This window comes from Eulemur rufifrons, chromosome 2 (genome assembly GCF_041146395.1).
Source record: "Eulemur rufifrons isolate Redbay chromosome 2, OSU_ERuf_1, whole genome shotgun sequence".
In the NCBI taxonomy this organism is placed as follows: Eukaryota; Metazoa; Chordata; class Mammalia; order Primates; family Lemuridae; genus Eulemur; species Eulemur rufifrons.
In genome coordinates this window covers 58308427-58333460 of record NC_090984.1, presented here as the reverse complement: position 1 = coordinate 58333460, position 25034 = coordinate 58308427, and the positions used below count along the sequence as shown (strand labels likewise).

At 45.3% G+C, this 25034-nt stretch overlaps 3 protein-coding genes across 8 annotated transcripts; 1 reads left to right on the top strand and 2 right to left on the bottom strand.

Annotated features, from left to right (window-relative positions):
• Nucleotides 1-1290: 1290 nt before the first annotated feature.
• Nucleotides 1291-9760, bottom strand: PNP (purine nucleoside phosphorylase). Its single transcript, XM_069462827.1, has 6 exons — nucleotides 9680-9760; nucleotides 6429-6598; nucleotides 3542-3645; nucleotides 3175-3350; nucleotides 2889-3079; nucleotides 1291-1889 (listed from the first exon to the last, which is right to left on the bottom strand). Exons 1-6 carry the CDS (start codon nucleotides 9688-9690, stop codon nucleotides 1672-1674), a joined length of 870 nt encoding a protein of 289 aa, XP_069318928.1. The 5' UTR covers nucleotides 9691-9760; the 3' UTR covers nucleotides 1291-1671.
• Nucleotides 9761-18392: 8632 nt separating this feature from the next.
• PIP4P1 (phosphatidylinositol-4,5-bisphosphate 4-phosphatase 1) lies at nucleotides 18393-22399 on the top strand. 2 transcript variants are annotated; one of them, XM_069462814.1, is made up of 7 exons: nucleotides 18393-18634; nucleotides 18976-19166; nucleotides 19533-19639; nucleotides 20122-20227; nucleotides 20420-20472; nucleotides 20568-20658; nucleotides 21452-22399. In XM_069462814.1, exons 1-7 carry the CDS (start codon nucleotides 18493-18495, stop codon nucleotides 21593-21595), a joined length of 834 nt encoding a protein of 277 aa, XP_069318915.1. In that variant the 5' UTR covers nucleotides 18393-18492; the 3' UTR covers nucleotides 21596-22399. The 2 variants fall into 2 exon arrangements, with proteins under 2 accessions (XP_069318915.1, XP_069318907.1); XM_069462806.1 differs by having other exon boundaries at nucleotides 18393-18655.
• APEX1 (apurinic/apyrimidinic endodeoxyribonuclease 1) lies at nucleotides 22383-24948 on the bottom strand. Of its 5 annotated transcripts, none has more exons than XM_069462784.1 (5): nucleotides 24913-24948; nucleotides 24452-24577; nucleotides 24039-24226; nucleotides 23274-23466; nucleotides 22383-23162 (listed from the first exon to the last, which is right to left on the bottom strand). In XM_069462784.1, exons 2-5 carry the CDS (start codon nucleotides 24507-24509, stop codon nucleotides 22645-22647), a joined length of 957 nt encoding a protein of 318 aa, XP_069318885.1. In that variant the 5' UTR covers nucleotides 24510-24577; nucleotides 24913-24948; the 3' UTR covers nucleotides 22383-22644. The 5 variants fall into 5 exon arrangements, with proteins under 5 accessions (XP_069318885.1, XP_069318879.1, XP_069318881.1 ...); XM_069462778.1 differs by having other exon boundaries at nucleotides 24759-24926; XM_069462780.1 differs by lacking the exon at nucleotides 24913-24948 and adding an exon at nucleotides 24796-24891.
• Nucleotides 24949-25034: the final 86 nt, after the last annotated feature.

Here is a 25034-nt window from a genome sequence, read left to right as displayed (position 1 = left end):
AGGGCACTTAAGGATCATTTTTATATTCTCAACGTAGCATTTTCTTAGCTAAGAGTGCTATACAAAGAGATGTTCAATAACTTGATTAAAGAGAAATGTCTATAAGCCAATGCATTAGATGAACAAGTTATAGTTGTGTATATCTAAAGGATGCATAGTACTTCCCTCTAAACCAGCTCTCAGAGACAAATAACAGATGTTAGCAGATTGCCTAACGGTTTTAGTGGTGGATGGAGATATTAAATACAAAGAACTGATGAAAGGAATAGTGACAGAGCCACTCTGGGATGCTTTTTCTTTGTGCTGAGCTAAGTAGGTCAGTTAACCAAACAAAGTATGATTTGAAAGAGTTCTCAAAAGTTGCCTGTCCAAAATAGCTCTTCCGTATTATACCACTAACAACTGAAATGTCTTCACTATTAGATGCTTATCCAGCACCGTCTTTTCTCAAAGGGCACGCAGACCTGGCAGGATAGTGTGGTTTTCAAACATGCCAGCCAGCTGAATGCAAGTTGATAAGCGAAGATAATAGTGCAGTGAGCCAACAAAGAGCAATGCCTGGATGCTGTGTCACAGGAGGTTCTGAACAAGCAAAAGTGAAGAGAGAGACTGCGGCCAGAAAGGAAGTAGCAGGAAGAAAGGAGGTGCTCAAAGAGAAAAAGCCAAGTATGAACCAACTTCACAGGTTTGCCTGGGGCTGGCAGAATCTACTCAGCAGTGGGGTGGCTGGCAGCAGAGAATGGGGTATTTGCCACTGCACTATCAGAATGGAATGAAGCAGAGTATAGTTGCAGAAATCCAAAGACTAGAGGAGAAAAGGAAAACAAGAATACAATTAAGGCCTTAATAAGGAAGTGGCAACTAAGAAACAGAAGCTGAGATCGATGAACTGATTCAGATAGATATTCATGAGCGAATGGACGGGGTGGGGAGGGTGTGAAACAATCAGAAGGCAAGAGACGGAAGCACGCCTGGTCTGAGGGATGTGGCTACCAAGTGCCAGAAATCAGCTTTTCCTTCTCATCTCGTGATATCTTTCCCCATCTTTCACCATTTTGCCTTTCCTTCATCCTTTGCTGCATTCATACGACCTCATCTCAGTTCCTAGCTACTTGTCTGAGAATCAGAAGTTCCACAAGACACGTGGTTTTATATCCTTTTATGTCATTCTTGGTCTGTGCCTCAGCCTAACCCCAAACTGCACAAAAAAATTAGAAATTATTTCATCTTTCTCTTTATTCTCAAAACATTATGGTGTTAAAGTCTAAGAGGCATCGGGCTGGTCTTTGTTTAGTCTCTGGCGCTTTAGGTGAAGCAGAACTGAGCCCCCAGGAATGAGACAGTATTATCTGAAAACATTAGTAGCAGCTACTGTGCAGAGTCTGAAGGCCCAAGTAAAATCCTGGGCATATCCATGAATGCGTGGTAGGGCATGAGCTCCAGCTATTGGGGAAGAACAGGGGTGGAAGCTGCTTTGAGAATACAGCTGAGCAGTAGAAGATCTGGCACCAGAAGGGTCTGGTGGGAGAAAGTAGGGATGGTGAAAGAAAGAGATATCTGCTCCTTTCTGCTACTACCCAAGGGTAGAAGCATGTGACCCCAGCAAGGGGCCAAAGTAGGTAGCAGCTACTTGGAACTCAAATGGGAGATGCCAGAAGATTCCAGGGCTGGTCAGCTGGCACTCTTAGGGAGTGGAATGCTGGCCATAAGAATGGAGACAAACTGTTCCAATTTCTGCGCAGCTTGTTTCCCAGCCTCTAATACTTCCTCATGATTGGCCTTCTCCAGGCTTTCATAATCCATGACGACCTTGTTGGTGATGAGTGAAAAGCCAAAGACTCGAAGTCCACAGTGCCGTGCAACTATAACTTCTGGTACTGTGCTCATGCCTGATGGGGAGAAAGAGGGAAACCAACTGTCAGGATCCTCAAATGAGTCTTTTTCTAGCCCTTTAGCTACACCTTCATCCATAACTTCATTGAGAATTTAAAATCTCAAGAAACATCCAAATCTGTGTGCTGGGTAAGTGAAAAAAAAAAAAAAAAAAAAAGAGAGAAAAAAAAAAAAAACATCCAAAGCAGCAGCTATTAATAACTTAGTGTTGAGGTAGGTTGTTCTGTATTGCTTAAAATAAGTGGGGCCTCACACATTTCTTATAAGGACCAGTGTTATGCTTTATGTCTACATTTGTTTGTGGTAATTTTGAAGTCAGTTGTAATGATGTATTTCCATCTTCCAGCCAGAAGTACAGAAGGTGGCTATGGTGAAATTTGTTAGAATAACTTCTAGGAACAGTCAAATTATGGCTAGGTCATTAGCACTGTAGCTATTAAAGCCTTGGTGCTCAGTGGGGAGATGTGATGCTGCAACCCACCAAACCTTATCACTTTGCCTTCTTAGAAGTCAGTTTAATTCACCCTTCCCCTATTTATTATTATTATTATTATTTTTTTGAGACAGTCCCACTCTGTTGCCTGGGCTAGAGTGCCGTGGCGTCAGCCTAGCTCACAGCAACCTCAAACTCCTGGGCTCAAGTGATCCTCCTGCCTCAGCCTCCCGAGTAGCTGGGACTACAGGCATGTGCCACCATCCCCAGCTAATTTTTTCTATATATATTTTAGTTGTCCAGCTAATTTCTTTCTATTTTTAGTAGAGACGGGGTCTCGCTCTTGCTCAGGCTGGTCTCCAACTCCTGACCTTGTGTGATCCTCCCGCCTTGGCCTCCCAGAGTGCTAGGATTACAGGGGTGAGCCACCGCACCCCGCCCACCCTTCCCTTAAATGAGATCCTCTCTCAATCCAACTAGGTATGTAATTTCCTACTCCTTCCCAACCCTATTTTATCAGATCCCTCCCTCTTCAAGCCTCCAGCTAAATTCCCCTTCTCACCAACAGCATCTGCCCCCAGCTGCTGCAGCAGGCGACACTCTGCTATCGTCTCAAAGTTGGGGCCCCCCAACATCACATAGGTGCCCTCCTGTAGTTCTCGCTGCTCCCCCATTTGTTTCCAGGTACTGAGAGCCTTCTGCCTCATAGTCCGGTCATAAGCATCAGACATGGCAGGGAAACGAACTCCGAATCTAGGGCACAATAATGGAATTAAATAAACCCTCCCACCTCTTAGACAAATCTTTTAAACCCTACCCATCTAGACACAATGGTGCAAGATACATACCTTTCATCATTCGGCCCTCTGAGGGGGTTCTGACCACAGAAACCAGGTAGGTTGATGTGATCCCGGATCAGCATGATATCTCCAACTTCAAACTTGGGGTTGAGTCCTCCAGCTGCATTGGTGACCACCAAGGTGTCCACACCCATAAGCTGGAAAACCCTCACAGGGAATGTTACCTTAGAAGCAAAACATGAGAAAAAATTTTTGCAAAATTTCATCAGTCCACCTACAGATATGCATGATATATATCATGAAAGGAGAGGAAGGAGGAGACCAAAAATCTACCTAGCCCAGATAGCTAGTAATAAAACAGGATAGTTCTCTCCCCCTTCTTCTAGATTCAATTAGGCTTATACCCCTGATTTACCTTCCAAAGTGGGTACCCTTCATACCCGTGGAATCTGCCGTGCATCATCACACAGGCTCTGCCATTCAGGAATCCAAACACCAGGCGGCCAGCATGACCTGGCACTGCAGACAAAACAAAAAGAAATGGGATTGCATTTTCATACAACACATATCCATTCGGCACCTAGTGAGTCACTCACTGTGCTCAGCACGTGAGGGTATAATTAAGTAAAAAGAAGACTTTATTATCTCTGCTTTCAGAAAGTTCAAATCTGATGGGAAAGACAGACATTAATCATAATTATACAAACACAACCTGAGATTAGAGCTAAGAGGGTAAGGATATTTGATGTGAACATACAAAGAAAGAAGTAGACTTTTTAAAGAAATTTCAAAAGAATAAAAACCATCCTGCAAGAGAGTAAAAGTGAATAAAAAAGTAGATAATAGTAGGCCAGGTGCGGTGGCTCATGCCTATAATCCTAGCACTTTGGGAGGCCGAGGCAGGATTGCTTGAGGCCAGGAGTTCTGAGACCAGCCTGAAAAAGAGCAAGAACCCATCTCTGCAAAAAACACAAAAATTATCCGGGCCTAGTGGCATTCACCTGTAGTCCCAGCTACTTGGGAGGCTGAGGCAGGAGGATCACTTTAGCTTAGGAGTTTGAGCTATGATGACTCTCTGGCGCCTTTAACCTGGGCGACAGAGTGAGACCCTGTCTCAAAGAAAAAAGTAGTTAACAGTGAATGCAGTAATTATAGACCTCTTCCAAAATTCCTTAAACTCTCAAAATGTGTACTTATATATTGCCCTAGCTACATGCCTCCTCACTCCAGCAAGGGAGCTCATGGTATACTCTGCCATTCTCAAGAAGCTACTGAACATGGAGGGAAGGGGCTGAATTTGGATCCAGGCAATCCTCCTTCCTTATGACTCACAGAACAGTCCTGTGGGAAAACATGCCCATGTAGGGGAATGAGGGGGCCTCAGAGTGAAAGATAACTCCCCACAGACATAACAAGCATTATTACTATTTCTCTTATCTGGCAGACTCCTCTAATGGATGGCCAACCTATCTCTTAGGGAAGGGATGGTCTGGGAGAAGGACCAGAGCCAAGAGGAAGAGTTGAGGGATTCTCAGAGATAGAGGAACTTATGTATTTAAAAAAAAGTTACTAGTAATAAAGTTGACCCAGGAAACCCAAGTATAAAAAATAAACAGGTTGATAAACTTAAAAACAAATTAATCCACTTATCCCTTAATGCAGTGCCCTTCTGACTGGGAGTAGGAGTGGCCTCTGGAGCCAGTGTCACTACTATCTCCCTCAAAGAACCATGCCCTCTGCCCTCCCTCTCAATATTTCCTTCTCCAACTGAAATTCCCACACCTCCCCACGTTGAACTCCCAGTCTCGCTCCAAAGGGTTTAAAAAATAACTATTAATAAAGTCTTAACTCTCCAGGGAAAAGAGGAAGGTAGAAATCTTAAAAATTAATAAATAAGCCAAAGTTAGTTATCTGTGAAACTAAGTGAACCAAATAAACTACCCTTGTCCTTTACTTGACCTTATTTCATCTGGCCCTCTCGAAAGTCTTGGCCTTAGAGCTTTCCAGCTGCTATTGGAATACCGGATATGCTATCCTCAGGTCCCCCAGCTCCACTGTGCCTAGGGAGCAACTGCCCTTTTCCCCTCCCAGAGGGTCAGTGTGAATCAGATGTTGCGTATTCACATACAGTTGTCCCTCTGTAGCTGTGGGGGATTGGCTCCAGGACCCCCCATACCAAAATCCCTGGATGCTCAAGTCCCTTATATAAAATGGCAGAGTATTTGCATTTAACCTATTTACATCCTACCTTAAGTCATCTCTAGATTACTTATAATACCTAACACAATGTAAATGCTATGTAAATAGTTATTATACTGTATTTTTAATTTGTATCATTTTTTATTGTTATCCTGTTAATTTTTTTTTGAGACAGAGTCTCACTCTGTTGCCTAGGCTAGAGTGCCGTGGGCGTCAGCCTAGCTCACAGCAACCTCAAACTCCTGGGGTCAAGTGATCTTCTTGCCTCCTGAGTAGCTGGGACTATAGGCGTGCACCCCCACACCCAGCTAATTTTTTCTATTTTAGTTGTCTGGCTAATTTCTTTCTATTTTCAGTAGAGACAGGATCTCACTCTTGCTGAGGCTGGTCTCAAACTCCTGACCTCAAGCAATTCTCCCGCCTAGGCCTCTCAGACTGCTAGGATGACAGGCGTGAGCCACCACACCCAGCTGTACTGTTAATTTTTATTGGGCTTTTTTTCTGAATATTTTTGATTCATGGTTGGTTGAATCCACAGATGTGAAACCTCAGACACAGAGGTCCAATTGTATTATCTGTGTATGTTTCTGCAAGAACATGAGTCTGCGTGTTCATTTGTTGCTGTGTCTTATCCTAAGTCTGGAGGGGATGGGGAATGGCAGGAAGCCATTGGACAGAGGAGGCTGGACTTTGTCCTGGGAGGCTAGAGACACTGCTTTTTCCATTTAAGCTGTAGGCTAGAAGAAATTTGGTGTGTGTGTATGTGGTGATGATGGTGTATGGAAGGAGGCACATGTGGGGGAGAGGCACATGCTGGAGGTGTTGTAGAGCTTTAAGGAGTCGAGTTGAGTCAGTAAAACATAGGAAAGATGTCATCATGGCTCACTGACACACACATGCCCTGTCTATTTTGAGATTTCCACTAGGGGAAATCCTTCCATCATTCTGATTCATGATGGGCTTTTTCTCCTCTCTTACGTGTCTTCAGCCAAACACCAGATCCAGGAGTAGAAACACTGGCCTCCCTGGTTGAGTTCCCAGAAACCCATCAACATCCCTCAGTCCCATCCCCTGCTCTTTCCCACTCTTGCCCCCACCAGTACCTGTACTTTGGGGAAAATTGGGTATCTCGCTGTAGTGAAAGACTTGGGCCTGAGTTACTTTATCAGCCAGACCTCCTAATCCAGAACCACAGATCACTGCCACTTGAGGTCGGTGTTTAGTGCGACACAGAAGCCATTCTGCAGTGTTCTGATAATCCTCATATGTGTATCTAGGAGAAAAAATAAAACCAAAGTGAATTCTGTTCCAACGGCATCATAGACAAATGACCTTCAATGCAAAAGGCTGGGAGGTATACTGAGGCAGCAAGGGATGGAGAAACTTCCACAGACGGAAGGCCATACTATGCTCACCCACCCACTCACTCACCCCTCTGAAAATCTGACATGAAACTCCCTGTACTTCATAGCTTGGCAAAAGTTTATGAAGCCTAGGTTTCCACTAACAGCCCCAACTCCAGTGTTGCTTCCATTGGTGCGCTTAATACCTCTGCTTACGACAAAGATTTAGAGAGGAAGAAACCAAAGTCTACAGAGAACTGCAATGAAATAGTCAAATCAAGGTGAGTAAAAGAGCTGGGCCCAAGGAGGGAGGCCAGGGGGAGTAGTCAAAATGGGATTAAGACCTTCCTGAAGGCTGTGACAAACCTAATATAATCCTCCTTAGCACTCTCCCTACCTATGCCCTAAGCACACTCAAAATGTAATTAAGACTAACTAACCTGCGGGCAGGGATAAACCCAATTTCTTTTCCAACTCTCATCCCTCCAGTTCCTTCCTAAGCCCAAGACTAAGGGCTAAATCTTTTGTTTTGTTTTGTTTTGTTTTGTTTTTTTGTGAGACAGAGTCTCACTCTGGTGCCCGGGCTAGAGTGCTGTGGCATCAGCCTAGCTCACGGCAACCTCAAACTCCTGGGCTCAAGCGATCTTCCTGCCTCAGCCTCCCCAGTAGCTGGACTACAGGCATGCGCCACCGTGCCCGGCTAAATTTTTTCTACATATATTTCTAGCTGTCCATATAATTTCTTTCTATTTTTAGTAGAGACGGGGTCTCGCTCTTGCTCAGGGTGGTCTCCAACTCCTGAGCTCTCAAACAATCTGCCCGCCTCAGCCTCCCAGAGTGCTAGGATTACAGGCGTGAACCACCATGCCCGACCCAGGGCTAAATCTTTTGAATGCCAAAAATAAAGCAACAGAACACTCCTAGTAGAGATCTATATGCCATTCTTGGCTTCCCTGGATCCTTAGTTCTGGGACTCCCAGGCCCACACAGACCCTTGTCATATGGAATCGCAAGAGGTAATTCACGACCAGAGACCAGATAAGCTACTGCACAAGAAAGTAGACCTAATCCACAACACTGGCTGTCAAAGGCTAAACAGGACCAACAGCACAAATTCTCAGCAGAAGCTTGTAAAAACACAGATTCTGGTTCCGACCCCTACAGATTAAAAATTCTAGGGAGAGGCCCCAGAATCTGCATTTTCACAAAAGTGCCTCATGTAATTCTGATTCAAAAGCTAAGCTTAGGAATTTCTGATCTAGAGGGAAGCAGAACTCGATATGGATTCTAGTTCAATTTTGTCTTTTTAGTTAAGTAATTTGTGCTTAAATTTCTTTCCTCAGGTATAATGTAATTGGCCCCATCTACCTTATAGGCTCAGCTTGAAAATGATTTTAAAAATTGCTAATGCACTCTGGGAGGCCGAGGCAAGAGGATCCCTTGAGGTCAGGAGTTTGAGACTAGCCTGAGCAAGAGTGAGACTCCCCATCTCTACTAAAAATAGAGAGAAATTATATGGACAACTAAAAATATATATAGAAAAAATTAGCCGGGCACGGTGGCGCATGCCTGTAGTCCCAGCTACTCGGGAGGCTGAGGCAGAAGGATTGCATAAGTCCCGGAGTTTGAGGTTGCTGTGAGCTAGGCTGACGCCACAGCACTCTAGCCAGGGCAACAGAGCAAGACTCTGTCTCAAAAAAAAAAAAAAAAAAAAAAAATTGCTAACAAGCTCCAAAGACCTATGGCTCTGTTACACATGGTACTTGAAACTTTGTCCTGCTTTCCACCTGCCTGTGGGCTCCTGCCTACCCTTCTTCTCCCTCCTTGCCTGCTTCCATCTTCCCTTCTCTCCACCGAGGCTCTTTGCTCTTCAGGAACCTAAGGACAAACACCCAGAATCCTTACACCAGCAAGAATCAATCCAAAAGTTTTCTCACAGTTCCAAGTCCAATTCTCTCACACCCACGTGGTAAGACCAAAGATTGCCTTCAGACATGGAAATGAAGTGTAACAGAGGTGAACATTACTAAACAAGCCTCCAAAGGAAATTTTTTTCTTCAGAACCAGAGCCTGGGAAACCAGACCTGACTCCACAACACAACAGGCTACTCTCAGGAAAGCAGCTGGGCAAGGGATCGGTGTGTGGGCGAGACACAGGAAGCTGGTAAAAAGTTAATCAAATAGCATCCCCAAGAGGTGCAAAGAAAATGAATTAAGTCTGAAGCCATGGGCCACCTGGCATGTCTAGCCACAGCTCACAGGACTTACTCATTGGCTGTTAGTCCCCCAGGAACACTCAGGATCCCTGGGCATCCAAATGCAACTGTGATCCCCAATGCTGGTCACTTGGACTGGGAATTCCAGGACCAAAACAGAGAGAAGGATTTTTAACAGCGTGGGGTGGAACGGGAGTGGGCAGGAGTCTGTTGTTTAGTTCGATGAATAAGATTTCCTTTTCTCCGTGGAGACTCCATTCCCAGCTGGTTAATTAGACCTCCAATTTGGAGGGAAGGGAGGAGAAGATCTGGTAAGGGAGGTGAACAATCTTTCCTCCAACGGAGGAACTCCGGATTTGGGCACCAAAAGTACCTCGCGGCTTTACCTAGATCCTAGAACGGGAATTTATGAAGAGCGCGTGAGGTGAGGAGACCTCTTCTTGGCCTGGAGTGGGGGCTATGCTTCCCTCTCCACTTGCATCCCTAACACACACAAACACAGACACACAACGGCTCCTTTTAGGTGTAGCCTACACTGCACTAATCGGTCCCTTCCTGCTCCAGTGGCGCCACCCCAGCTCGATTCCCGCGCCGGTCCCTGCCTGCGCTGGCTATCGTACTGCTCTGCCGCCTTGCCCCTGACACCAGGCTCCGTGCCAGGCCTCTCTGCATCTCCAGGGCACTCGCGCCCTCCCCTGACCCCCTGGGGACCCAATGTGCCATGTTTCCAGGTCTCACAGCCATTTCCCCTCCCCAAGGGCCTCCGGAGTTCCCCGGGCCTGGTGCCCACCTTACCTCTCCTCCATGGTCCAGCAGACGCCCTCTGAATGAGCCTGCTCTCTGCAGCTCCGATCCGCGCCGCTGAGCCGAGCAGACCTGTCGCCGCCGGGTCTGGCCAGCCCAGTTAGTGCCCTGTTCGCTGGGCTGGCTTATATCTCCAGCCCGGGAGTCCCCAGCCAATGGCAGACGAGCACGCGGGCCGGCCCTGTCTCCGTGGTAACCCACCCTGATCCAGTGGCCCGAGGCTGGGCTGTAAAGCTAATCAGAATTCTTCCCGGACCCTCGCCCCTCCAGAGGCATCCAGCATTTCATCCCCGCACCCACTCGGGTCCGCAGGGCCGCAGTTCCCAGCAAGGAGGCCTACTCGGGAAGCGGCCGAGAAGCCCAGAAGAGAGCTCCCGGAACCGTCCACATGCAACCTCATTTTTCGGCTGTGTCGATAGCAAACTGTGAGAGATTCAAAAGGAGAAAATGTCAAACCTTAGATCTTGCAACCCCAGATTAAAAATGAAGTTAGCCTGTGTCTGCGTTGCTTCCTGGACAAGGGAAGCAGGGTCACCCCTAGCAACAGAGCTGACTTGGAGGTTACAGAGCTTGGCAGAGCACACCCAGGTCCGGATAAGGAGAAGAAAAAGTTCTAGGACAAGAATTCCTAGATCCTGGCCGGGCGCGTTGGCATTCATGCCTGTAATGCTAGCACTCTGAGAGGCCAAGGCAGGAGGATCACTTGAAGTCAGCAGTTCGAGAACAGCCTCAGCAAGATCGAGACTCCATCTCTACGGTAAATAGAAAAAATTAGCCAGGAGTGGTGGAACGCATCTGTAGTCCCAGCTACTTGGCAGGCTGAGGCAGGAGGATCCCTGGAGCTAGGCAGACCCCATGACACTTCAAGCCGGGGGACAGAGCTAGTCTCTTGTCTCAAAAAAAAAAAAAAAAAAAAAAAAAAAAAAAAAAATTCCTGGATCCTACTTAGAGAGAAAGGATGAGGATAGGTTTGGTGGGTGGGGAGGCAGATAATCCCTTAATTTACACAGTATTAGATCCAAGCAATTCAGATAAGTAAAGAAGGACTCCTCCCTAGATGAAAATTCCTTTAACAGACTACATAACATTATGTCTTTGTAAGAATTCAGCTATTTCTTCTCCCCACTTTTACAAGTTTAACTAACCTCACATCAAATTACAAATCAATGGCCCTTGCTTAGCTATCGGACTCTTCTACCTCTTCCCTCTTCTGCACTCTAATCTTTCCTGCTTGTCATTCTACCCACCACCGTGGCCCAAGCCTGTTTTCCAACACTGTTTTTCTCATTCATTTAACAAATATTTATTGAGCATCGATGATGCAACAGAATTGTTCTAGTGCTAGGGACACAAGATTAAAAACAATATCTGCAAAGGAAAAAAAATATGTAAAGAACTGAGAACCCAATGCCAAATAAATGGTTTATTCTAGCATCACTAATGTTATTGTTGTATTATTACTATCATTATTATCCTTATTGAATATTATCCTTATTCATCCAGTAATTTCAGCAAAGGTAAAAACAAGATGATCTAAAAGTTGTTTCACTTTAGTAATGAGACTATGAAGATTTGAAACACTGAAAGCATTATTTTAAATAATTGGGCCAGGCATAGTGGCTCATGCCTGTAATCCTAGCACTCTGGGAGGCGGAGGCGGGCGAATCATTTGAGCTTCGGAGTTCGAGACCAGCCTGAGCAAGAGCGAGACCGTCTCTACTAAAAATAGAAAGAAATTGTATGGACAACTAAAAACCAAATATATATATATATATATATATATATATAAAGATATAAAGTTAGCCGGGCATGGTGGCGCATGCCTGTAGTCCCCAGCTACTCGGGAGGCTGAGGCAGTAGGATCGTTTGAGCTCAGGAGTCTGAGGTTGCTGTGAGCTAGGCTGAGGCTGTGGCACTCTAGCCCAGGCAACAGAGTGAGACTCTGTCTCAAAAAATAAATAAATATAAAAAAATAAAAATAAAAATAAATAAATAAATAATTGGATAGGATTAGTCATAACTAAAAATCAGCCCAAGGAAACATCTATCAATATTTGATTACTAAAGGAATTTTTTCAATGCCCTAAATCTAATCCAGTTTACATAAAAACAAGATTAGAATATGATTATATCTAAGGAAGTTCAAACCTAATGAATTAATTTTTTTTTTTTTTTTTTTGAGACAGAGTCTCGCTTTGTTGCCCGGGCTAGAGTGAGTGCTGTGGCCTTAGCCTAGCTCACAGCAACCTCAAACTCCTGGGCTCAAGCAATCCTACTGCCTCAGCCTCCTGAGTAGCTGGGACTACAGGCATGTGCCACCATGCCCAGCTAATTGTTTTATATATATATTTTTAGTTGGCCAGATAATTTCTATTTTTAGTAGAGACAGGGTCTTGCTCTTGCTCAGGCTGATCTCAAACTCCTGAGCTCGAGCGATCCACCCGCCTTGGCCTCCCAGAGTGCTAGGATTACAGGCATGAGCCACCTTGCCTGGCCATGAATTAATTTTAATGGGCTCTGTGTAAAGTTCAGTATATGTAAAACAGAAGATGATCTGCAATATATCTACAAAAAGAAAAAACTTGGCCAGGGTAACATAACCTTTGGAACTTCATGACATACTTTACTCTGATTCAAGTTCAAAAACCAGCCTTCTATATAATCACTTGGACTCCCCAATTTCTATTTTTTTTTTTTTTTTTTGAGACAGAGTCTCACTCTCCTGGGCTCAAGCGATCCTCTTGCCTCAGCCTCCCGGGTAGTGGGACTACAGGCATGCACCACCATGCCCAGTTAATTTTTTCTATTTTTAGTTGTTTGGCTAATTTCTGTCTATTTTTAGTAGAGACGGGGTCTCGCTCTTGCTCAGGCTGGTCTCGAATTCCTGAGCTCAAGCAATCCTCCTGCCTGGCCCCCAATCTCTTTAATCCTGGATTGACCAATGTCCTTGAGGCCCAGCAGACCTCAGACCACATCTTTATCTTGTGGTCTATCAAACAACAGTGCATAGGCTCCAGGTTGCATTAAGCCATCCTATGCCTGTCCTTGGCAAATGATCTTTACATCATTTACTGCTTTTCTCAGAGGTTTTTCACCACTAAATGGTACAAATTCAGGTTTTTTGTGAATCTGTGCCTATTTGCTGAGTGAACATAGATACTTAATGTTTAAATACATGATATGCCTATTAAATGTCTATTATTTCTCTTTAGGCCATCTCAAACCCAAGCCCCATACTCCATTCCTTTATTACTGTTTTTATCTATTCCAAAGTTCCCAGTTTCTCAGTTCACAGTGCACTTAGTATCTCATCAATTTTCATTTTTTTTTTTTTTTTTTTTTGGTGGGAGCAGGGAGCGCAGGCCACTGCACCTAGCCAATTTTTCTGTTTTTAGTAGAGATGGTGTCTCGCTTTTGCTCAGGCTGGTCTTGAACTCCTGACCTTGAGCGATCCACCCACCTCAGCCTCCCAGAGTGCTAGGATTACAGGCGTGAGCCACCTCACTCAGCCAGTGGGACCTCTTAAAACCAGCTTTACAAAAATATTTTGCCATCAAAAGGAATGTAGTACAATCTAATGTTCAAATTGTGAATTACCTGAGGCCAGTAGTTCACACAGTATACAAGAAATATCAAATATTGCTGTGTTTCCTTTCAAATTTAAAAATATCCCATGGTATCTCTGTGAGTTTGTACCTTGGCACAGAGTTTGGGAATAATGGCCCCAGTCACACTATGCCACCTCATTCCTGAATCTATGTAGTATAAATGAGTGAGCTCTGTAATCAAACTACCTGAGTATGAATTCCATTTTCACCCCTTACTTACCGGCTATATAATCCTAGGCTAGTAAAATTCCTACTGTGCCTCAGTTTTCACATCTGTAAAATGGTGATAATGATAGTACTTACTATTGTTGCAAGGATTATATAAAATACCTTTTAAGTGTTTAGGTAAGTACCTGGCATTGTAATAAGCACACAGTAAATGTTGGCTATTATTATTATTCTCCATTGTCTCTTTTTCTTTATGTTCTTTCTAGACCCACCTAACCATGAAGTGGATCAAAAGAAAAACCAGAGGTACATTCATCCTATCAATGTCAATGAATTTTGCACTGTTCAGAACAGAAGCCACTAGCCACATGTGACTATTTAAACTTAAAATTAAGATGAAGTAAAAATAAAAATTCACTTCCCTGGTCATACTTACCACATTTTAACTGCTCAATAGCTACATGTGGCTAGTGGCTACAATATTGCATAACATAGAGACATTTCTATCATCACAGAAAGTTCTATTGCATAATGCTGCTCTTATCTTTTCTAGTTACTACTATCCTGTATCCACATAAAAGAAGCTGAAGTTGTGCTTTATTCTTTACTTTTAGGGTAAAGGTACCTTTAGGGTTCCTATAGCCAGGAACCAAACAATAAGCAAACTTTGGGTAATTATAGTTCATTACTGCCTTATTACTCTTTCTTCTTATAATTTGTTTTGTCTTTGGAGGGACTCCTGTGTCCAGGAACATACTTAGTAACACACCCATCCTCCACCCTCAAGATCAAGGAAACTGAAATAGAAATGGCAGGGACCGGTTCTAAGTTACCCAGTATTGCCCTGGGGGTGGGGAGACGTCCCCAGATAGTGACTCCCACTGTCAACAATTAATAGAAGCAGGCTCAGCCTCTCAGGATTCTTAGGTGAGGAGCCTATTTTATTCCTGACCTCTCAACTGATATCTCTCATCTTTCTAGACCACAAGATAGATATTATCTTCTTTATATACCTATCTCCACAACCACCAATAATCTTTGCTCTTCCATTTTCTCCAATTATTGAAAATAAAATATTGTTTTAATATAGTTTCTTTTTTCCTATTACAAAGATCACTTTCATTTCTCTTTTCTAAGAATGAGACTCCCATCTGTGTCTCACTCAGTGGCAGGAAGAATAAAGTAGAGATAAAGGACTGGCCTAACACCCTCAATTCCAAAGACCTTAGTGGGAGACTGGCTATTCCCCAAAGGAAAGAAGAGGAAATAACTGCGGCCCAGGAAGAGCATGGAATACAAAGGAGCAAAGGCCCCATGTAGTTAACATAAATTAATCCCTTAAAACCAGATCACACCCTACTCTATCCTATCTACCCCGCTATACTACCCCTCATCTTGGTTAATTCACTCTGCATATTATTAAAAACATTCTTTGCCCTGGAAATAGGGTAAGGCATTGTGTTGTTTCATACAGGTGGTAAACCAGCACCTCAGGGGAGAAGAAAAAAGAAATACAGTATGTGGAATATGTGAAAAAAGAGAAATCAAATTGGAACACTTTGGGTCATAGAAGCCAGGCAGATGTTTTCCACACCATTCTCTGCCCATGCACATAGTGCACTAGTTGCCTCTTGGTTGGAAGCCTAAAGGAAAAAAATGCTTCCAAATCTTTGCAGTTTCTTTCTTTATATCCTCCTGTTATGGACTGAATTGTGTCCCCTAATGTTCTTATGTTGAAGCCCTAACCTCCAAGGTGGCTATATTTGAAGATAAGGCCTTTAAAGAAGTAATGAAGATTAAATAAGGTCATAAAAATGGGCCCACAATCCAATAGGACTGGTGTTCTTATAAGAAGAAGAGAAACCAGGGAAGTGCCCAGAGAAAAGGCCATCTGCAGGCCAAGGAGGGAAACCAAACCTGCTGACACCTTTTTTTTTTTTTTTTTTTGAAACAGAGTCTTACTCTGTTGTCCAGGCTAGCATGCCATGGGGTCAGGCTAGCTCACAGCAACCTCAGACTCCTGGGTTCAAGCGGTCTTCCTGCCTCAGCCTTCTGAGTAACTGGGACTACAGATGCACACCACCACGCGTGGCTAATTTTTTCTACTTTTTAGTAGAGACGAAGTCTCACTCTTGCTCAGGCTGGTCTCGAACTCCTAAGCTCAAGAGATTTGCCTCGGCCTCCCAGAGTGCTAGGATAACAGGTGTGCGCCACTGTGCTGGGCTCCTGCTGACACCTTGATCTTGGACTTCCAGCCTCCATAACTGTGATAAAATAAATGTTTGTTATTTAAGCCATTCTGTCTGTGGTATTTTGTTATGGCAGTCCTAACAAAATAATATACCCAATAGCCTAATTTTTCTCAATCTAAGTGAGAAGACCCCACTCCATAAGTAAAAACCAGGCAATACTTAAGATACCAAATATTTATTAGAGGTAATATTGAAATGATTTACCTGTATAATACAGGCACCAATAAATTGGAACCAGTGCCAGCCATAAACAATCCATGCCAGCCACACTGAGGTGCCCCACCCTGCTTGTAACTACAGCTAACAATATTGCTCAGAGCCTAGCAAATTTATCTCAAGATGAGGCTTGTTACTTCATTAATTAGTAACCAAGCAGTTTCTATGTGCCATGCATTGAGCATAAAAAGAGCTCCATCCCAAGCACGTTGCTCTCTGCCACCTCTGTGCTTCTGCCCTTATTATTCAATCTCCCTAGCAGATTATGTGAATGTAAAACATTAAATCATAAATCAGATCTGAATTTATAGTCTCATTTCAATCTCTCATTTAGCTTACATAATTATGTCCCATTTCAATCTATCACTTAGCTTAAATGATTATAGCTTATACAGCTTGTTTACACATTTGTTAAATAAAGATAGTGTTGGCTTCCCTGTCCATCTCTCAGAGGGTTCTGAAATCAAATGAATACTAATGTAAAAGTGCCTCAGTAACTGCAAGCAAGTTACAAATATTATCATTACTTTTTGCATTTCTCTGCCTATTACCCTACTCAAGACATAACTCAAATCCAAGTTATCCATGCACAATAATAATTCTCTTTATATTTTAAAAGTTTTCTCTGCTGCCCTGGGTAGAAGTAATCTCTTCTTTCTTTGAACTTGTATTACATTGCTTAATTAATTTATTATAAAGCATGTGCTATATCATGAATTTCTAGTATTGATATTTTTCCATGTAATAAAAGACTATTAGTGTTGATATCTTATACTGTCAATGTTTATATTATTATGTCTCCCTGTCCAGAGTGCAAATTTCTTAAGGAGTATCTTTCACAAAGATACAAATATCTTTAGGACAGTTTTTGGAATGTATGTGTAACCAGGTGCAAATAACAAAACCTACTCCAACCTCACAATGAATGCTTGAGCTTCTCTGTGCCAGAAACAGCAGATAGAACAGCAGACTTGCCTCGGCCTATAGAGCTACAACTTCTTCCCCATTTTGTATGCGGAGGTTTCTTAGTTCTTTGTGTCTGTTGTGATCTAATTTGGAGACCTCACTAGTTGAAGGATATTAGCTTCTAAGTAAAAGTCGGCCTGGGAAATCTGTCTAAAAATCAGGACCAAGGTAAAGGCTCCAGCTACAAGTGCTAGGACAGCAACGGTTCTTTCATTATTAACTATTTGGGGCTGGCTGCACTTTCTTAAATATTAGGCTCAGTGGAGAGGCTGCTAACCAACCTGGTAATGGTCCTGAGTTTATTGTTTTTTTCAATTCCCTGTTGCTTTCCACATTTAAGGCAGTCACAATTTGCTGTGACTTGGGGAAAACCCAGGTGTGATGCAGGCTCGCATAAAGACCACATAATTGAAGCTCTGACTTGGGGGCGGAGCGGGGGGTGGGGGGCAAGGGCAATATACGTAACCTAAACTTTTGTACCCCCACAATATGCTGAAAAAAGAAAAAGACCACATGAGACTGTTGATGGGGGAGGAGGCACTGCCCTTTTGCTGGGTGCAACGTTGAGGTAAGTATAAAGACTGTCCCATGTGCCAAATAAGGTGACTAAAGCACCCTTGGATTTGATTAATCAATAAACACTAATGCGTATGCGTTAAGTGGTCATAAAATTGAGTAAAACAAGATCTTCTAGTGGTCGTGACACTCATAAAGGTATAATTTCATAATGCGATGGGGGGTGGGATGCGAAGAGTCTGTAGGGACAGCTTGCAGGAGAACGCAGTCTGGTGTTTTTTCTCAGAAGTGACTCCAGCGAGAAAGGCTGGCGTGGTAACTTTTTAATCCATTTTTCATTACACATCGTTACCCTGACTTTTTAAAGGTACCTTTTTGAGTGGTTAACGCCATCCCTCCTCCCACTGCCCAGACAGCCCAAGCTTCCGCACCTTTATTGCCATCCCTTTAAATAATTAGGCCACGCCCCACCTGTTCTGGCGCTAAATTCGGGCCAATAAAGTTGCACCCCAGAGATCACAGGACTAGGGAAAGGAAGTCAGCAGCCAACCGGAAGCCACTTATAACGCAAAGCCGGAGAAAAGTCTTTCAGCGGTGTCTGTGGGCCAATGAGGAGCTGAGCAACAGAAGCCGTGCAGCCTCCCGGAACACATGACCAGCAAGCAGCAGCAGCCTGGCCCCACCTCCTGGTCTGGAGGTAGCGCGATGGGCCACACTGCCAATGGCTTGCGGAACCTCGAATCACGTGCAGGTTTTGCAAGCCCAGCGGCATCTGGCAGGTCATGTGACAGTTGACGTTTGCGCGCTGCTCCCCAATGGAAAAGGAGAGCTGCCTTCACAGGCCTAGGAGTTGGTTTCACCTCCACGAATAATAGCCTGGCGGGGGCAGGGATAGCCTATCACGTGCTGCAGGACGGAACGGGGCGGGGCAGACCACTGGTTGCGGAGTGAGCGGGGCGCGCGGTGCGCAGGCGCCCTGGGGACCCGGTAGCGGCGGCGGTGGTGGCGGCGGCGGCGGTGGCGGCAGCGGCGAAGGAAGCCGGATCGCTGACCCGGGTGGGAGGCAGCGGTGGCGGCCATGGCGGCGGATGGAGAGCGCTCCCCGCTGCTGTCTGAGCCCATTGACGGTGGCGCTGGCGGCAACGGTTTAGTGGGGCCAGGCGGGAGTGGGGCTGGGCCCGGGGGAGGCCTGACCCCCACCGCACCACCGTACGGAGCCGGTAAACATGCCCCGCCCCAGGGTAAGCCGGGGCGGGTCGGAGGAGCTCCTGGGTGTACTCTGAGAGGCGGGGAGGGGGCGGGACTGAGGGCGGAGGCGGAGCCCAAGCGCCAGGTGTGGGGCTGTAGCACCTGTGATGGGTGAGGCTTCCTTCCGTCCTCAATCGCGACCAGAACCTGGGAACAGGAGGTTCTGAGGAAGCCGATCGAAGCGCCGATTATGGGAAACCCTGTAAGCTGGTTAGAAGGGTTGAAGACTAGAGAGTTCACTACCCAGGTGGAGCATTAGTCGGGGTTGGCTACAAGTGATCTCAGCCCTTCTTTTTAACTGCTTTCTTTCCAGCATTTCCTCCATTCCCGGAGGGGCATCCAGCCGTGTTGCCTGGGGAGGACCCACCCCCCTACTCACCTTTGACCAGCCCAGACAGTGGAAGTGCCCCCATGATCACCTGCCGAGTCTGCCAGTCTCTCATCAACGTGGAAGGCAAGATGCATCAGCATGTAGTCAAATGTGGTGTCTGCAATGAAGCCACTGTGAGTTATACATATCTATGAAATGGGCCCTGTTTCCTGGATCTTCTTTCTGGTCTCTTGATTCTAGACCCTGACCTTCAGGCGTTGTTCAGATGTTCTTGATGAAACCCAGGTTTCAGTTCCAGGAGTCTCACACAACCACTTCTCCAGAAGCCACTCACCAACGCTCTTATTTACCATCGCTCACTTTCATACCTATCCTGGATACTTAAGTCTAGTTCTCACTTTCAAATCCTGTGATACATGCCTTTCTTTCATTTCTCTCTTCTGGACCTCTCTGATCTCTTCTGAGAAAGTGTTTTTGGAGGGAAATTGGAAGGGATTGGGATTAGAGGTTTGCTTGCTAATGTCCCTGTTATTCTCTAGCCAATCAAGAATGCACCTCAAGGGAAAAAATATGTTCGATGCCCCTGTAATTGTCTCCTTATCTGCAAAGTGACTTCCCAGAGGATTGCGTGTCCTCGGCCCTACTGGTAAGGGGGGTAAGGTGGGGAAGAGCATAAGAGGGGAAATTTGGAAAGCCAAAAAAGGATGAGTGTTTATAGAGGATGTAAAGATGAGAGAGCCTAGTGTTTATTTAGGAGTAACAGCTGTGGAGTATAGTGTCTCCAGAATGTTACAGTCATCTTTCTCATTTCCATAGGAAAAAGATTGGGATGAAATAAATGGTGACTTTTAGGAGAATGGGATGAAATAACTGGTGACTTTTAGGAGAACAGAGAGCCTCGAGAACTGTGTGAATTATCCTCAGGTCAAAGGGAAATTAGGGACCTAAAGTTTAAGTAGTGCTCTTTCTCAAAGATTCTCTCGGGTAGGATTGGGGAACAGAGTATCTAAAATGTACACAATAGAAGAACTTGATAGAGTGGCAAGGAGTGGGAGATGTGAAGGAGACACAGTGTGGGGATCCGTAGGTTTAAAAACTTTTCAAACACAGTCTTTTTCTTCTATACAGCAAAAGAATCATCAATCTGGGGCCTGTGCATCCAGGACCTCTGAGTCCAGAACCACAACCTGTTGGTGTCAGGGTCATCTGTGGACATTGCAAGAATACTTTTCTGGTGAGGAGAGGTATTGGAAAGCCATGGTGGGAAGAAAAAAAAGACAGGAGTAATTATGAGTATATTTCTCTTTGCAATGATAATGACTCCCAAAAGGTCTGTCCTATGGGAACACATTCCCCTTCCCTGCCCCTGCATTCTCACTGACAACGACCTTGCTTTTACTATTAGTTTCTTTTTCTTTTCCCATAGTGGACAGAGTTCACGGATCGGACCTTGGCACGTTGCCCTCACTGCAGGAAAGTGTAAGTGATTAGGGGTTGAGCTTGTAATTGGGAGATGTGTGGAATAAAAACTACAGGGCCATCACAAGCATCCGTTTCTGTTTGCCTTCCCACAGGTCATCTATTGGGCGCAGATACCCACGAAAGAGATGTATCTGCTGCTTTTTGCTTGGCTTGCTCTTAGCAGTCACTGCCACTGGCCTTGCTGTGAGTAATCTTGTCCCAACCCCTTTCATTCTTCAGCCTCATCTCCATGGGCTAATATTTGGAAAATGGCTGCTCTAAAAAAAGTGAAAGAAACCGGGGGGCGGGGGGGTGGGGGGGGGAGTTTGTTTGGTTTTAAGGTATGGATGAGCTGAAGTTAAAAGTGACTGATAAGAAAGAGTAAAAAACAGCTGTCCTCTTTGAGAACAATGAAGAAGTGGCTTAATTTAAGAGTTGCTATTAGGAAGCTTGGCTTAGTTGTCTGATATTAAGGAAAACTGACAGATATCTGTCTGCCATAGTACAAATATGTTCCTACTTAGGGGAAGGGAGCTAAAGAACCTGTCCTTTAAGAATAGGAACGGGCCGGGCGAGGTGGCTCATGCCTGTAATCCTAGCACTCTGGGAGGCCGAGGTGGGAGGATTGCTTGAGCTCAGGAGTTCGCGACCAGCCTGAGCAAGAGCGAGACCCTGTCTCTACTAAAGATAGAAAGAAATGATCTGGACAACTAAAAATATATAGAAAAAATTACCCGGGCATGGTGGCACATGCCTGTAGTCCCAGCTTCTTGGTAGGCTGAGGCAGAAGGATTCCTTGAGCCCAGGAGTTTTAGGTGCTGTGAGCTAGGCTGATGCCACAGCACTCTAGCCCAGGCAACGGAGTGAGACTGTGTCTCAAAAAAAAAAAAATAGGAACAGGGATTGAAGCTTGAGTTCTGCATTACTGTTCCTAGGGCTTCTAGGAAGTAGTGGGAGATGAATAGTAACTCTTTTTTCTTTTCTCCTCTGTCATCAGTTTGGCACATGGAAGCATGCACGGCGATATGGAGGCATATATGCAGGCTGGGCATTTGTTATCCTCTTGGCTGTGCTCTGTTTGGGCCGGGCCCTCTATTGGGCCTGTATGAAGGTCAGCCACCCTGTCCAGAATTTCTCCTGAGCCTGATGATCCACAGACTGTGCCTGGCCCCTCCCTGGTGGGGACAGTGACACTACAAAGGGAGCTGGGGTAAAAGGCTCCTTGGGCTTCAGCAAGGAAGCCAAGCAGCTGCCTTCCTTTTCCCTGGGGAGAGGTAGGAAGGAACCAGCCCTCACATAGGTTGGAGTGGTAGATAAGACCACTGCTGACCATCTGCTTTCCTCCAGTGGTTGCTGCTTAGGGTGAAGTAGGCAAAATGTTGCCCCTAAACCTGGGTCCTAAAGACGGTTCTAGCCTTGTCCTTCCTGTATGCTCCCTGAGAGCCATTCCTGTCCCTTACACATTCCAGGGCAGGGTGGGGGTGGGTAGCCCTGGGGGTTCCCCTCCCTCTTGTGCTCCATTAGGACTTTGCTGCTGCTATTGCACTTCACCAGGGTTTGGCTCTGGCCTCGGAACCCTCCAGTCTCCTCTCCCCACATTCTGTGTCCTGTGGGGGTGGGGGTCAGCCGCTGCTGTGTACAGAACCACAGGAACTGATATGTATATAACTATTTAATGTGGGGTATGTTCCCCTAGTCCTGTATTTCCCTTAATTCCTCCTTCCAACCGTCCTTACCCCCCAGTTTCAATATTGAACTGGGCTGGGTAGGGTTGCTCTGTTTTGGGGGAGGTTAGGGATTCATCCTGTGCTTGTAAATAAATAAGGTAATGACTCTACCCTTTTCCAGTTGTTAACGTGTATGTATGAAAACATGAGGAAGGGAATTTGTAGCCCCACAAAGAGGGGGAAACACAAAGACAGCAAAGCTGAAACTATGGCTTTTTATTTTCATGTGGATAGTTCAAAGGAAGTAGGAGGTAAATCAGTAGCCTTTGTTCAATTTAAGGAAAAAGAAAAACCCACAAAACAAAAACCTTGGGCTTCAGGCTTAAAAGAAACCTAAATCTGTTATAGGAACCTGCTGGGAAGATTCGTTTTATAGATGAGAAATACAGTGCTAGAGTGTTAAAAGAAGGAATGGTAGTTTGGAGAACCTATTTCCCAGGCTCAAAGTGATCTGGGGGAGTCATCACAGTGCCAGATACAGGGTGATGGGACAGTGATCACTGCCGAGGGCCTTGGAACGGATCTTACTGTCACACAATGCAGGTAACAGAGAATGGGACAACAAAAAGTAATCAAGGCGCCAACCAACATTCTTGGATCGAGCATTCATCATGTAAGTCCAAAAGGTGTAGGCATAGGCTGTGTTAGGGTAGAGGTGCCGAAAGCTGTCTGCCAGTGGCACAGCCTGCAGCAATTCCCCAAAGCCTTGGCGCTCTTGTGGAGTGAAGCCAGCATTCTTTTTGTTTCCCTTGGGGTTTCGAAGGTCAATTTCTTCATGAGCCACATTGAGGTCTCCACAAAGCACAAGGGGCTTCCGGGAAGCCAAGCCCTTCAGAAACTTGCGAAAGGCTTCATCCCAGCGCTGCCGGTACTCCAGTCGTACCAGACCACGGCCTGCATTAGGTACATAGGCTGTTACCAGCACAAACTTATCAAATTCGGCCACAATCACCCGTCCTTCCTGATCATGTTCCTCCTCACCTACAGAAATGATGAAACAGAAAAGGAAGAGCAATCAGAAGTTGGGGCAGGGATGAAATATTAGCAGTTGGCTTGGAAGAATGCAGGCATTAGGGATCAAGAGGGTCTCACCAATGCCGTAAGAAACTTTGAGTGGGCACTGGCGGGAAAGTAGGCCCACACCGCTGTACCCTTCCTTGTCCGAAGGAGCTGACCAGTATTGATGGGATAGTCCAGCCAGCTCTTGAAGTTCAGTGGGTAGTTTGTTCTCTGAACATTTGGTCTCTTGGAGGCACAGGATATCTGGGGATTCTTCCTTTACCCACTGTGAGTGAAAAGAAAGGTGGAATAAATAGTATCAATTTAGAACATTTATCGACCAATCTGTGCTAAGTACTAGATATACATAAATTAGACACAATCCCTGTGCATAAGTTGTTCAGCAGTCAAGCAGTACAGTATTTAAACAATTATAAACAATATAATTGGCAACTACTAGAGGCAGGTAAGAAGAAAGCCTTACATGCTATATTAAGAAGATTGTGTTTTTTTTCTATAGCCAGTGGATAGCCAGCTAGGACTTTTTAGTAGTAGTTGTTGGAATGGAAAATAAGTTGGAGATAAAACCAAGGAAGTCCAGTAAAGAAATTTTTGCAAAATTCTGGGGAAGAGAGGACATTAAACAAAACAATGGCAATGGAATGAAAGGAATACACATTTAGGAAATGCAACTAACTGGCAAGAATCGGGGAAGCCCCACTTGTACCTCTTGGACAAAACTACACGCAGGAGGGAAGTAAAACTTAACATGAAGACTAAAAGGAGAAAAAAGGTGATCAAACCTCCAAGATCATTTGATACTAACTAATATCTCTTCCCCTCCTTGATCCCACTCACATCTAATCCTTTCTTCTTAATCCAGGCCCGAAGCCCATCCACGTTCCAAGAGCAGATCTTGAGTGTGGCAGATTTGCCGCTGGGTGAGGTTTTCTGATCAGGGGGGTCCTCGTATAAGACTGGGCCCTCTCCTGCTGCCTCTTTTTCATTTTTCTTGGCTCCCGTCTTACTCTTCTTGGTCTCTGGCTCTATAAAATGATCAACATATAGTGATAAAAGCTGGCGGTTTCCAAGCTCGATCTGGAGTTAACTAAAGACCCAACCAGAGCCTACAGTTACCGCGACTTCTCCACAAATTCCTGCAAAAATGAGTCGGTCCGTACTTACTGTTCATCGAGGCAATTAGAAACACCGCCCCCCCCCCCCCGCCCCACCGCAGCTTGTAGGGAGAGGGACTCATTTCAATCTCTTACCCGTCTTGGGGTCTTCCCCGTCTTCTGCCACCGCTCCCTTTTTCCCGCGCTTCGGCATCCCTGAAACGAACGCCCTTGAGCACCTGTACCACCTCGCCCACAGATGCAATATTTTTATCACGTTGCCTACAAACACAAAGACATGAAACCAGCTATGGCTGGGAAGACTCCTCCCTAGGGCGTCCCCGCACCAGGTCCCGCCTTTCAAAGCATATTATCTCTGTCTGAATCTTTTACCCGCCTCCATGCATCATAGGCCCTTCAACCCCTCACCCACGTAACTAGATCATTTCACAGTGCCTTGTACCCTACTCGCGACATCCGTCCTACGACTAACGGAGGACCTTAATTAAGGGTACCGACTCAGGATTGCCGGTCCGGCCGCTAGCGAAACCCCTATTGCGAGCAGAACAGCAACAGTGTATCTGCCCTATGCGGGCCCCAGCCTGGTTCCTCCTTACCCGAGCACAAAGAATGGAACACACAGTGCCCCCACGTGGGTGAGTGGAGTGGTCATGTGAGTCCAGACATGCGTCACATGACCAAAGAATGCGGGTGATTGGCCTATCTTGCACCACGTGAC